At 33.1% G+C, this 14,379-nt stretch overlaps 2 protein-coding genes across 2 annotated transcripts in view; one reads left to right on the top strand and one right to left on the bottom strand.

The window, feature by feature from the left end:
- The window catches only part of IQCM (IQ motif containing M), a 371,357-nt gene that overhangs the window by 162,909 nt on the left and 194,069 nt on the right, over positions 1-14,379 (top strand). The window lies entirely within an intron of this gene.
- LOC127539993 (pancreatic progenitor cell differentiation and proliferation factor-like) lies at positions 10,371-11,214 on the bottom strand. The gene has a single exon (XM_051964484.1). It carries the CDS (start codon positions 11,023-11,025, stop codon positions 10,681-10,683), a length of 345 nt encoding a protein of 114 aa, XP_051820444.1. The 5' UTR covers positions 11,026-11,214; the 3' UTR covers positions 10,371-10,680.

Raw genomic sequence — 14,379 nt, 5'->3', positions numbered from 1 at the left:
GATAAAACAGTATGGTGAAATGTGTAGAGAACTGTCTGTGAATAAAGGTCTGTGTTCTAGACCTCTATTATCCACTGGCTGTGTAACGCCTGACAAGTCCCTTAATCACTCAGGATCCTCAAGGTTATCAAGTGCAAAGAGAGTATTAATTTGAGAGAATACAAAGACAGTAATAATTAATTTTGGGGAAATTGCTCTCTGGGAGCTCCCTCCACTCCAGAATCATAAGTCCTGTCCTCTTCCCAATAAAATAAAATAAAATAAAATTTTGATTGGAGTATTGAACACCCAGATGAGAAACTCCCTCAACCAAAGCAGATAAATGGTTAGTCTGCACCCTTTACTCCATGCCTTGAAATGCATTTTTTCTCTGCTTCTGCTGCTTAAAAAAAATTTTTTAGGCCAAGGTTAGGTTCTGTTTCCTCAAGAAAGCTTTCCTGAGTTTTCTAGTTGTTAGTACTAGCTGTCTACACAAATAAGTTATAAGGTCTCCTCTGCTAAAATGCAGTAAATGACAATAAAGAATAGGCACTTAATTTTTTTTCTTGTTTTTATAATCCCTTGTATTTAACATAGTACTTTATAGAGTGTAGCTGTCTAATAAATATTTGTTGAATTGAATTATATGTAACATTGAAGACTTGTATGAACTGATACAGAGGGAAGAAAGTAAAACCAGGAAAACAATTTATATATCCACAATGTTGAAAGGATAATCAACTCTGGAGGATTTAGGAACTTTGAGCAAAATAATGACCAATCCCAATCCTCATGCTATCTATCTCCAGCAAATTTGATGCATTATTTATTTTTCTTTTTTCTAAAAAAAAGTTGGACATAGCTAATGCAGGAACTTGTTTTGTATGCTAGAAATATTTGTAATGGGCTTTGTTATTCTTGCCTTCTCAATAGGCAAGGGAAGAAGATATAGAGAATTTAGAACTGAAAAAAAATTGAATTAAAAAAATAGGACACATTTTTTATACTTTTGAGTAGCCTGTAATGATATAAGTGGGATATAGTGGTTGGTCAAAAGGTGATTATCCCTAGAAAGAAAGTTATTCTAGGACTTCAAGTCCTTGGGATTCACAAGATATAGACAGTGAATCTTAGCTAGATCAGATAGCATAAGTTAGTTAAATAATTAGAGCACCAGCTTTTGTATAATTTTTTGCTTCAAAGAGTTGGAATAAATAGAAGTTGGAAAGTACTCAGAAGCTGTAGAGACAGTGAAAGCAAAAACAATGTTGAAAGATTAATGATAGTCAAATTTAGTGAGAAAAGGTATCAGTATGTGCCTTAGAGAGTATTTTCTTGAACTCTTTTTCTATGGATTTCTTTTGAAGTACTTTTTTCCCTCAATAGTATTTTATTTTCCCAAATACATGCAAAGATTATTTTCAACATTCATTTTTGTAAGATTTTGAATTCCAGATTTTTCTCCCTCCTTCTCTGACCTTTTTCCTTCCCAAGACAGGAACCAATCTGATATAGTTAAATATGTGCTATCCTTTCATTGTTTTGAAGTATTTAGTTCCTCTTTTTTTATGACTTCCATTTATGACCTTTACCTTAAATTTAAATAGCAATTAATTTTCCTTTATAAATAATTAAACTTTTATATGCTAGATATTGTTTACTTCTATTGTCTCTTCCATTTTGAGGAGGTTCATTTGCCTGTATATTTGTGTATTTTCCTTTTATAGGGTTATTATTTAATGTTTACAGTGATCTGGTTTCTCTTATTTTTCACTTTGAATAATATGCCTTTTTATATTCCCTTTTATTCCTTATAATTTTCAATCTTTAATGCTTTTGAATTGTGTCATATTGAGCTTGTTTTTTAATTTTATTCCCAACCATTGATCTTGGCTTGACTACTTTTATTGTGATTTTCCCTCTATTGATGTTTAAATTTTTTTCTGTCCTTTTGTACTATTATACTATTGTTCCTTCATTTCTTCCCTTAGCCTTTTTTCTTTATTCAAATAGAGTGTTCCAATATTACTTTATATTAATTAGCTAACTGTTTTATCTTTTGGCACTGCATCTCTTTTGAGATTTGCTCATTTGAGAGTTGTGATAGTTCCCTAGAATTCAGGATTTCTTTACTTTCTAAAAGGGTCATTCTATTAGATTTTGAATTCAAAGACAAGTTATTAAATGATTAAGGCAGTGGGGGATATCACATTCTCAAGGTGATAATAATATCCAGATTTTGGGGGGCTTCTTCCCTCCCACTTAATATTTCATTTTTTTCAATTACAAGTAAAGGTAGTTTTCAATATTTACTTTTATATGATTTGAGTTCCATTTTTTTCCTCCATCCCTCCCTCTCATCCTCAGGTTGGTAAGCAATCTGACATAGGTTACCAATGTATAATCATATTTAATATATTTTCACATTATCATGTTATAAAAGAAGAATCAGAAGAAAAAGGGAAAATCAAAAGAAAGAAAAAACAAAAAAAGAGTAAAATAGTGTGTTTTGATCTGCATTCATATTCCATGCCTTTTCTCTGGATATGAATAACATTTTCTAACATGAAGCTTTTGGAATTGTCTTGAATCATTATATTGATGAGAAATGCTAAGTCTATCATAGCTGATCATGGCACAATGCTGCTGTTACTATGCAATGTTTTCTTGGTTCTGTTCACTTCGATCAGCTCATCCACCTGCTCATTGTTTCTTAGACACCAATAATATTCCATTATATTCATTTACCACAATTAGTCTAGTAGATTATTATCATCATTGACTACTGTGTCTTGTATCTTTAAACTGTTTTACTGATATACTCTTATTTCTTAGCTGGTACCAAATAGCCTTGATGAATACAGTTTTTTTAAAATATAGTTTTAGATCTGGGAATAGTTACCCACCTTCTTTTACCGTTTTTTCATTACTTCCCTAGATAGTCATGATTTTTTGTTCTTCCAAATGAAAATTTTTTTTTCCTATCTCTATAAAGTCATTTTTTGGTGTTTCAATTTATATAGCACTGAAAAAGTAAATTAATTTAGCTAGAATGTTCATTTTTATTGTATTAGCATGGTCTCATTAGCAAATGGTATTTTTCTAGTTATTTAAAAATGACTTTATTTGTGTGAAAAAATTATAATTGTATTCATATAATTCCTTGACGGACAGACTCCCAATTTTTTAATATATCCTATAATTATTTTAAATGGAATTTCTCTTTCTATCTTTTGCTGCTAGGCTTTGTTCATATTATATAGAAATGCTCGTGATATGTGGATTTATTGTATATCCTGCAACTTTGCTAAAGTTATTATTTCATGTAATTTTTTAGTTGATTCTCTAGGATTCTCTAAATATGTCATCATAATTTTCTTTCTCTGTTTTAGCTCTTCATGTTAGGTATCCACACCATATTTGTGTAATAAAAAGAATTTTGTAGGATTCCTTCGCCTATTTTTCCAAATAGTTTAAATTGTATTGACATCAATTGTTTTTAAATGTTTGATAGAATTCACTTGTAACTCCATCTGACCCAGGAAATTTTTTCTTAAGGAATTCATTGATGTCTTGTTCAATTTCTTTTTCTAAAATGGTGTTACTTAAATATTTTATTTTCCCTTCTGTTAATTTGGGCAATTTATATTTCTGTACACATTCATCCATTTCAAATAGATTGTCAGATTTGTTGGCACACAGCTGGACAAAATCATTCCTGTACATAGTTTTATTTTCCTCTTCATTGATGAGATAAGTTCACACTTTCATTTTTGAGTCTGGAAATTTGATTTTCATCTTTCTTTTTTAAAATAAAATTAACCAAAGGTCTATTTATTTTAGTTTTTTCCCATAAAATCAACTCTTAGTTTTATTTATTAGTTCAATAGTTTTTTTACTTTCAATTTTATTAATTTGTCCTTTGATTTTTCAGAATTTTTAATTTAGTATTTAATTGGGCATTTTTAATTTGTTTTTTATACTTTTTAATATGTTTTTATAGGTTTTTAAATTGCATGTTCAATTCAACGATCTCTTCTTTCTCTATTCTTTTCATGTAAGTATTTAAAGATATAATATTTCCCTTAAAAATTTCTTTGTCTCCATCACAAAAATTTTGGTATGTTGTCTCATTGTTATTGTCTTTGATGAAATTGATTGTTTCTATGATTCATTGTTTAATTCACTCATTTTTAGAATTTGATTAATTAGTAGTTTACAATTACATTTTGCTCTATCTTTCCAAGGCCCTTTATTACATGTAATTTTTGTTGCATCATTATCTTAACATTTCGGCCTTTCTGCTTTTGATTGTGACATTTTAATGCCTTATCACATGGTCAGTTTTTGTATAGGTGTCATGGAGTGCTGAGAAAAAGGTATATTTCTTTCTATCCTCAGGCAAGTTTCTCAAGAGATCTATCAAACTAAATTTTCAGAAATTCTATTCACCTCCTTAACTTCTTCCTAATTCATTTTGTGGTTAGATTTATCTAGTTCTGAGAGGAAGCATAAGTTTGCTGACTATTTCTTCCTGTAACTCACTTAATATCTCTTCTAAGAGTTTAAATGCTATACTACTTGGTACATATGTGTTTAGTATTCATATTACTTCTATTGTATATAATCTTTAGGAAGATGTAGTTTCCTTCCTTCTTTATCTCTTGTAATTAGATCTATTTTTGCTTTTGCTTTGTCTGAGATCAGGATTTCTCCCCCTGCTTTTTTTTTTTTTAATTTCAGCAAAAGCATAATATGTTCTACTCCAGACTTTTACCTTTATTTTATGTGTATCTCTTTGCTTCAATTGTATTTCTTATAAGCATTACATTGTAGGAGTCTTTTCTTTTTGATCTATTCTTCCTAGTTGCTTCTGTTTTTGGGGAGAGTTCATTTGGTTCACATCTATAATTATACTTATCAACTCTGTATGTCCCTCCATTTCTTCCATTTTTGCTTTTTTTCTTCCTTTTCACTCAATCCCTTCTCACTAGTGTTTTACTTCTGACCACTGCCTCCCTTAATTTACCCTTCCTTATATCACTCTATGCCCTTTTCTTTTTCCTTTCCTCTACAACTTCTTTCATATCTTCTATCCAAACTCTCCCTTTTCTTTATGCTTTCCTCTCCTATATGGTAAGATACATTTCTATACCCCCTTAAGTGTGTTCTGTTATTCCCTTTTTGAGACAAATCCAATGGGATTTAAATTTAAAATAATGCTCATCTTCCTTCCTTCTTCCCCTCTACTGTAATGAGCCTTTATATCTCTTCATGTGATGTAATTTGCCCTATTTTGCCTCTCCCTTCCTCTTCTCCCAATACAGTCCTTTTCCAACATCTTTATTTCTTTGTTATAGCATCATATCAAAATCATCTTTTACCCATGCCTTCTACCTATGTATACCCCTTTTAACCTAACCTATATATATAACTGATATAGTTATAATTTTCTAAAGTTATAAGTATCACCTTCCTGTTTGGGATGTAAACAGTTTAATCTTTAAATAATTTTTTTTCTTTCTTTCCTGTTTACCTTTTTATGTTTCTCTTGAGTCTTGTTTTTTCTGTTTTTTTTTTTCTATTCAGTTCTGCTCTTTTATCAGAAATGATTGAAAATTCCCTATTTCATTGAATTATCCATCTTTTCTCCTGAAAGATAATGCTCAGTTTTGCCAGGCAGTTGATTCTTTATTGTAGGCCAAACTCCTTTGATTTCCAAAATATCATATTCCAGGTCTTCTGATCCTTTAATGTGGAAGCCCCTAGATCCTCGGTAATCCTAATTGTAGTTTCTCAATATTTGAATTCTTTCTGGCTGCTTGCAATATTTTCTCCTTGATCTGATAATTCTGGAATTTAGCTACAATATTCCTTGTGGTGACTTATGGATTCTATCAATGACTATTTTATCCTCTGGTTCTAGCATTTCAGAGCAATATTCTGTGATATTTTTTGAAAAATGCTGTCAAGACTCCCTCTCTCTCTCTCTCTTTTAAACATGACTTTCAGGTCATCCTTTTGTTCCAATTTTTCCCCTCATTCCCCCCACCCCTTCCTACAGATGGCAGGTTGAACAATACATATTAAATATTTTGAAATATAAGTTAAATTATATATATATACACACATATACATATTCAAACAGTTATTTTGCTGTACAAAAAGAATTAGATTTTGAATATATATATATATATATTATATATATATATATACACACAAACACACACACACACATATTCAAACAGTTATTTTGTTGTACAAAAAGAATTGGATTTTGAAATAGTGTACAATTAGCCTGTGAAGGAAATAAAAAATGCAGGTGGACAAAAATAGAAGGATTGGGAATTCTATGTGGTGGTTCATACCACATCCCCTCCAACATTCCACGTTATCTTTCCCTGTCACTCTAGACAATCTGACAGGTGTGTAGTGGTATCTCAAAGTTGTCTTAATTTGCATTTCTCTGATTAATAATGACTTGAAGCATATTTTCATATGGCTAGAAATAGTTTCAATTTCTTCATCTGAGAATTGTCTGTTCATATCCTTTTTTCCATTTATCAATTGGAGAATGGCTTGAATTCTTATAAATTAGAGTCAATTGTCTATATATTTTGGAAATGAGGCCTTTATCAGATCCTTTGACTGTAAAAATGTTTTCCCAGTTTATTGTTTCCCTTCTAATCTTGTCTGCATTAGTTTTATTTGTACAGAAACTTTTCAATTTGATATAATCAAAATTTTGTATTTTGTGATCAATAATGATATCTAGTTCTTCTTTGGTTATAAATTCCTTCCTCTTCCACAGGTCTTACTATCCTATGTTCTTCTAATTTATTTATAATCTCATTCTTTATGCCTAGATCATGAACCCATTTTGACCTTATCTTGGTGTATGGTGTTAAGTATGGGTCAATGCCTAGTTTCTGCCATACTAATTTCCAATTTTCTCAGAAATTTTTGTCAAACAGTGAGTTCTTATCCCAAAACCTGGGGTCTTTGGGTTTGTCAAACACTAGATTATTAAAGTTATTGACTGTTTTGTCCTTTGAACCTAACCTATTCCACTGATCAACCAAATGGTTTTGGTAACCACTGCTCTATAATATAATTTTAGATGTGGTACAGCTAGGCCACCTTCATTTGATTTTTTTTTTATATCATTAATTCCCTTGAAATTCTTGACCTTTTGTTTTTCCATATGAACTTTGTTATTATTTTTTCTAGATCATTAAAATAGTTTTTTGGGAGTCTGATCGGTATAGCACTAAATAAGTAGATTAGTTTAGATAGTATTGTCATCCTTATTATATTTGCTCACCCTATCCAAGAGCATTTAATCTTTTTCCAATTGGTTAGATCTGACTTTAATTGTGTGGAAAGTATTTTGTAGTTTTGCTCATATAGTTTCTGATTTTCCTTTGGCAGATAGATTCCTAAATATTTCATACTATGAGTAGTTACTTTAAATGAAATTTCTCTTTGTAACTCTAACTGTTGGATTTTATTAGTGATATATAAAAATGCTGATGACTTATATAGGTTTATTTTGTAACCTGCAACTTTGCTAAAGGGGTGTGCATTATTTCTAATAGCTTTTTAGTAGAGTCTCTGGGGTTCCCTAAGTATACCATCATATCATCAACAAAGAGTGATAATTTGGTTTCCTCATTACCTACTCTAATTCTTTTAATTTCTTTCTCAACTCTTATTGCCAAAGCTAACATTTCTAATACGATATTGAATAGTAATGGTGATAGTGGGCAACTTTGTTTCACTCCTGATCTTACTAGGAATAGTTCCAGTTTATCCCCATTACATACGATGCTTACTGATGGTTTTAAAAATATGATACTGATTATTTTAAGAAAAAGTCCATTTATTCCTATACTCTCAAGTGTTTTTAATAGGAATGGATGTTGGATTTTATCAAATGCTTTTTCTGCATCTATTGAGATGATCATATGGTTTTTGTTAATTTGGTTATTAATATGGTCAATTATACTAATAGTTTTCCAGTAATGAACCAGCCCTACATTCCTGGTATAAATCTTATTTGATCATGGTGTATTATCCTAGGGATGATTTTCTGTAGTCTTTTTGCTACTTATGTAAGATTTTAGCATCAATATTCATTAGGGAGATTGGTCTATAATTTTTTTTTCTCTGTTTTCAACCTACCTGATTTAGGTATCAGTACTATGTCTGTGTCATAAAAGGAATTTGGTAGGACTCCTTCATTCCCTATTTTTTCAAACAGTTTATAAAGCATTGGGGCTAATTGTACTTTAAATGTTTGGTAGAATTCACATGTAAATCCATCTGGTCCTGGGGATTTTTTCTTAGAGAGTTGATTAATAACTTGTTCTATTTCTTTTTTTGAAATGGGACTGTTTAAGCAATTTACTTCCTCCTCTGTTAATCTGGGAAGCCTATATTTTTGGAGGTAGTCATCCATTTCACTTAGGTTATCAAATTGTTTGGCATAATGTTAGGTAAAGTTGCTTAAATTTCCTCTTCACTGGTGGAAAGTTCTACCTTTTCATTTTTAAGACTAACAATTTGATTTTCCTCTTTCCTTTTTCTAATCAGATTTACCAAATGTTTATCTATTTTATTGGTTTTTTCATAAAACTAACTCTTAGTTTTATTTATTAATTCAATAGTTTTTTTTTTACTTTCAATATTATTAATTTCTCCTTTTAATTTTAGAATTTCAAGTTTAGTATTTGATGGGGGTTTTTAATTTTTTTTTCTAGCTTTTTAAGTTGCAAGCCCAATTTATTGATCTTCTCTTTCTCTATTTTATTCAAGTAAGCCTCTAAAGATGTAAAATTTCCCCTTAATACTGCTTTGGCTGCATCCCAAAAATTTTGGTATATTGTCTCATCATTGTCATTATCTTGAGTGAAATTATTGTGTCTATAATTTGCTATTTCACCCAATCATTCTTTAAGATGAGATTATTTAGTTTCCAATTACTTTTTGGTCTATTTATCCCTAAGTTTTTGTTGAATATAGTTTTTATTGCATTGTGATCTGAAAAGAAAGAATTTACTATTTCTGCCTTCCTGCATTTAATTTTGAGGTCTTTATGTCCTAATATATGGCCAAGTTTTGTATAGGTTCCATGAACTGCTGAGAAGAAAGTATACTCTTTTTTGTCACCATTCAGTTTTCTCCAAAGAGCTATCATACCTAATTTTTCTAATATTCTATTTACCTCTTTAATTTCTTTCTTATTTATTTTATGATTTGATTTATCTAATTCTGAGAGTGCAAGGTTGAGATCTCCAACTATTATAGTTTTGCTGTCTATTTCTTCTTGCAACTCTCTTAACTTCTCCTTTAGGAAGTTAGATGCTATACCACTTGGTGCATATATGTTTTGTATTGATATTGCTTCATTTTCTATGCTTCCCTTTAGCAAGATATAGTTTACTTCCTTATCTCTTTTAATTAAATCAATTTTTGCGTTTGCTTGATCTGAGATAAGGATGGCTACCTTTGACTTCATCTGAAGCATAATAGATTCTGCTCCAGCCTTTTATCTTTACTCTGTATGTATCTCCCTGCTTTAAATGTGTTTCCTGTAAACAACATATTGTAGATTTCTGACTTTTGATATAGTCTGCTATCTGCCTCTGCTTTATGGGAGAGTTTCTCTGTAAAACAAATGTCAATTATTTTTTCTTTGAGCCAACTCTGATGAGAATAAGATTCATACAATATTCCTCTCCCTCTTTAAGTTCCCTCAGATATGACAGGTTTCCTTTGCCTTTTTGTGGGATATAGTTTCCTCTTTTTATCTCCACTTTTCCCTTTTTCTGACAACTATCCACTTTTCACTTCTACTTCCCTTTTTATGTTATATCAGTAAAATCAAATTATGCATGTGGTCTTTATGTATATCCACAACAGAAATACAGTTCTCAAGAGTTCCTTTTATGTTTTTCTGCTTCTCTTGAGTCCTATGGTTGGAAATCAAATTTTTGTTTAGATCTGTTTTTTTCTTTAGAAACAAATGGAATTTATATGTTTCATTAAATGTCCATCTTCCATGGAAGAAAATGCTCAGCTTAGCTGGATAGTTTATTCTTGGCTGCATTCCAAGTTCTTTTGCCTTTCAAAATATCAGATTCCAAGCCCTTCGATCCTTTAATATGGAGACATCCAGATCTTGAGTGATCCTTATTGTGGCACCTCAGTATTTGAATTTTTTTTCCCTGGCTGCTTGTAATATTTTTTCCTAAGTCTGATAGTTCTGAAATTTGGCCACAATATTCCTTGAAGTTTTAATTTTAGGATCTTTTTCAGAAGGTGTTCGATGAATTCTTTCTTTTTTCTTTTCTTTTTTTTTTTTTAAAAGGCTGCTCAAAGTTTATTAGTTTCTGTTGAGTACAAAGTAAACAAAGTTACTGAGGCTGCTGGAAAGCACATAGGTGATTCAGATAGTAAAAAAACAAATAGTGTGGTTTCTTTTACTTGTTTTTTGGTGTTTGCTTTTGTTTTGTTTTCCTTAAAAAAAAAACACACACACACACAACACAACTACCTCTACACTTAAGCAGCCTGTCTATTCTAAAGGAATGGGTGGGAGAAGGGAGGGGAGGGGAAAGAAGGGATGGGGAGGGGAGGGGAGGGGGAAATGGGCTCTGATGCCTAGCACACTTCAGAAGCGGGGAACGGTACTGCCACTCATGCAGAAGGCCCAGGGCTGGTTTTGCTGGGCTCGCTGACATGCCGCTTCCTCATGGCCTCCTGAGCCAGGTCACAGGTGATCGTGCCATGAGCAACCTGGAAAGTTCCTGAGTGCTCTGGGGATTCCAATACAGTTGTCATGAAAGGATGACTCGATTTCCCGAAGAAGAAGCTTGCCCACCAGTGGCCTGGATCTGATTTAGGAAGACCAGGATGGTGGGGGATCACTTCCCCAGAGTACTCAGCACTTCCACAGGAGCTGTTGCTGGAAGTGGAACCCAGATGTCTTCGGTAGTAGTCGTGGGTTGCTACGAGTGAACCGCTGGACGGGATTGCTGCCATGTTGCTTGTTCTTTTCCTTGTGATGATGTAAACCTTAGTGGCGGCTCCCGAGCAGCCCCTGTCAGGCAGTGGACTGCGGCGGACGATCACGGGTGACCTGGCTCGGGGGAAGAGTGTTCTAGGCCACAGAGCCCATTTGTAAAGGAGATAACGGGAGGATACTCCACGGCAACAGAAAATGCAAGAGTTCTTTGGGTTTCTCGATGAATTCTTTCAATGCCTATCTTACTTTCTGATTCTATTACATCTGAACAGTTCTCTTTGATGATTTCCAATAAAATAATATCTAGACTCTTTTTTTCATCATAAATTTTTGGGGATTATCTCTCCTAGATCTATTTTCCAGGTCTGTTATTTTTTCCAAGTAGACATTTAATATTTTTTCCTATTTTTTCATTTTTTTTGGTTTTGCTTGACAGATTCTTGATGTCTCAATGAATCATTTCTATTTGTTCAGTTCTGATTTTTAATGAGTTATTTTCTTCATTAGCTTTTTTTTACTTCTTTTTGCATATGTACAATTGTGTTTTTAAATGAGTTGTTTTGCTCTATGGATTTTTTTTCCCATTTCACTAATTTTTTTTTTAGTGAGTTAATTTCTTTTTCCAATTCATAAATCCTACTTTCTTGGGAGTTCTTTATCGTATCCAATTCACAAATCCTACTTCCTTGGAAGGAGTTCTTTATCTTTTCCAATTCATAAATCCTACTTTTCTGGGATTTCTTTACCTTTTCCAATTCACAAATTTTGTTTTCCTGCACTTCCTGAGAGTTCTTTACAATTCACATTTCAGGAAGTTGTTACTGTCTTGCATAGCTTCTCTTTCCTTTCCCCATTTTTCTTCTAGCTTTCTTTTAAGATTTTTAATAGTCTTTTTTTAGGAGAGATTTGTGTTATTGGGGTCAGTTTACATCCCCCTTTGTGGTTTTGTCTGGAGACTGTTTGCTATTAATCTCAGGTTTGAAACCTGCTTTCTTTCTGTATAGAAGCTATAGATTGCCCTTTTGATTTTTTTACTCACTTTTTTTAAGCCTGTATGGTCTGCCTTCAGGGCAAGGAGGTAACCAGCTTCCTCTGCAGAGCAGGGATAGGTGTATGGACAGTAGCTGTCTTGCAAAGAGGCTGCAAAGAGTGGTGAGTTATGGGGTGCTCTGGGAAAAGTTCCCCACCAAAAGTGACTCAGACCTAGATACCACAGTGAGCTGTGGAAGTGCCCAGTAAAAAAAACCCCGCTGTGCGGATTAGCGACTGCCCTGGGGCTAGAGGCTGAACAGTGAATGTGTCACTATTCCAAGCGAATAGCCTGGCGCTGACCGGAAGTGTCTCTTCCTAGAAAAGCACAGTTGGTGCTTTGAAAGTTCTATTGCCCCAGGCCGAGCCCCAAACTGTGCAGATTAGAGGTTACCCTGGGCTGCACTCCCCACTTTGCTGTGCAGATTCGTGACTGCCCCAGCCTGTGCTGCAGAATGCAGCTGCACATCTGTGCTGTGGTCTGTGCTGAGTCACTTATGGTTTTGGGTGGGTATAGCCAGATCTTGTTAGGTTCTGGCGTTTTTTAGAGTATCCTTTACCTTTTGCTTTAATTTCTCTGCTGATCTACAGCTTTGTAATCAAGACAGAATAGTCAGCCTATGGCAAAGTCATCTCTTTAACTTTTCTAACCACAGAGGCCTCCCCTGTTCCTGGTCCACTCAGGACCTTAGTCTCTAGTTCTATCCCTGCTTGCACTGATCTGCTCTGGCTGTTCAGGACAAACCTTTTCTGGCTATCTTCCAAGTTATCTTTGGCTGGTAAATTGTTGTACTTCTAATCTTCATGAATTTTATCAGTCAAGTGCTATTTTTGAGGCTGAACTTAATAATTGGTCATGAGGGTATGAGAGGAGCTTAGAAAGTCGCTTGTGCCTTCTCCACTATCTTGGCTCTGTGCCTCCCCCGCCCTGCCCCCCCAAAAAAAAACAAAAACAAAAACAAAAACAAAAACAAAAAACAGGTTTTTTTTTAAAAAGGAGCTGTTCTAAATTTTTTCAATCAAACTGATCTTCTCTTTATATCTCATCCCCTTCTGCTGCATTGTAAATATAGTACTTGTTTAGTAATGCCCCATAAGGCTATATTTCTTTGTGGGCTAGAGGTGGCTTACTCATCCCACTTCTGTGGCAGATTGGAGTGGCCTTTTCATGTGGCTACAAATAATTTCAGTTTCTTCATCTGAAAATTGTCTTTTTCAGGTCCTTTGACCATTTATCAATTGGAGAATGGCTTGAAATATTATAAATTTAAGTCAATTCTCTATATATTTTAGAAATGAGGCTTTTATCAGATCCTTTGGAGGTAAAAATGTTTTCCCAGTTTATTGCTTCCCTTCTAATCGTGTCTACATTAGTTTTGTTTGTACATAAACTTTGTAACTTAAAATAATCAAAATTATCTATTTTGTGATCAATAATGATCTCTAGTTCTTTTTTGATCACAAATTCCTTCCTCCACAAATCTGAGAAGTAAATTATCTTATGTTCTTCTAATTTGATTATAATATCATTCTTTGTCTCTAATTCATGAACTTATTTCAACCTTATCTTGATACACGGTATTAGATGTGGGTCTATGCCTATTACCTGACATACTAGTTTCCAATTTTCCCAGCAGTTTTTGTCAAATAGTATATTCTCATCCCCAAAGCTGGGGGGACTATAGCAATCTAGTATTTGACAAACCTAAAGGTCCAAATTTGGGACCTTTAGGTTTGTCAAATACTAGATTGCGATAGTCATTGACTATTTTGTTCTGTGAAGCTAACCTATTCCACTAATCAAATTCTCTATTTCTTAGCCAGTACCAAATGGTGTACTGCTTTATTTTTTTAAATAGCTTTTTATTGACAAAACATATGCATGGGTAATTTTTCAACATTGACCCTTGCAAAAACTTCTGTTCCAACTTTTCCCCTCTTTTCCTCCACTCCTTCCCCTAGATGGCAGGTAGTCCCATACATGTTAAATATGTTAAAGTATAAGTTAAATACTATATATATATATGTGTGTGTATGTATATGTACATGTTTATATAGTTTATGTTGATGCAAAAGAAAAATTGGATTTAGAAAGAGGTAAAAATAACTTGGGAAGAAAAACAAAAATGCAAGCAAACGATAACAGAAAGAGTGTAAATGCTATGTTGTGGTCCACACTTATTTCCCAGTGTTCTTTCACTGGGTGTAGCTGGTTCTCTTCATTACTGATCAATTGGAACTGATTTGGATCCTCTCATTGTTGAAGATAGCCACTTCCATCAGAATTGATTATCATATAGTATTGTTGTTGAAGTGCATAAAAATTTCCTGGTTCTGCTCAT

The sequence above is a fragment of the Antechinus flavipes genome, chromosome 6 (genome assembly GCF_016432865.1).
Source record: "Antechinus flavipes isolate AdamAnt ecotype Samford, QLD, Australia chromosome 6, AdamAnt_v2, whole genome shotgun sequence".
Lineage (NCBI taxonomy): Eukaryota > Metazoa > Chordata > Mammalia > Dasyuromorphia > Dasyuridae > Antechinus > Antechinus flavipes.
This window is presented reverse-complemented; position numbering and strand designations above follow the sequence as displayed.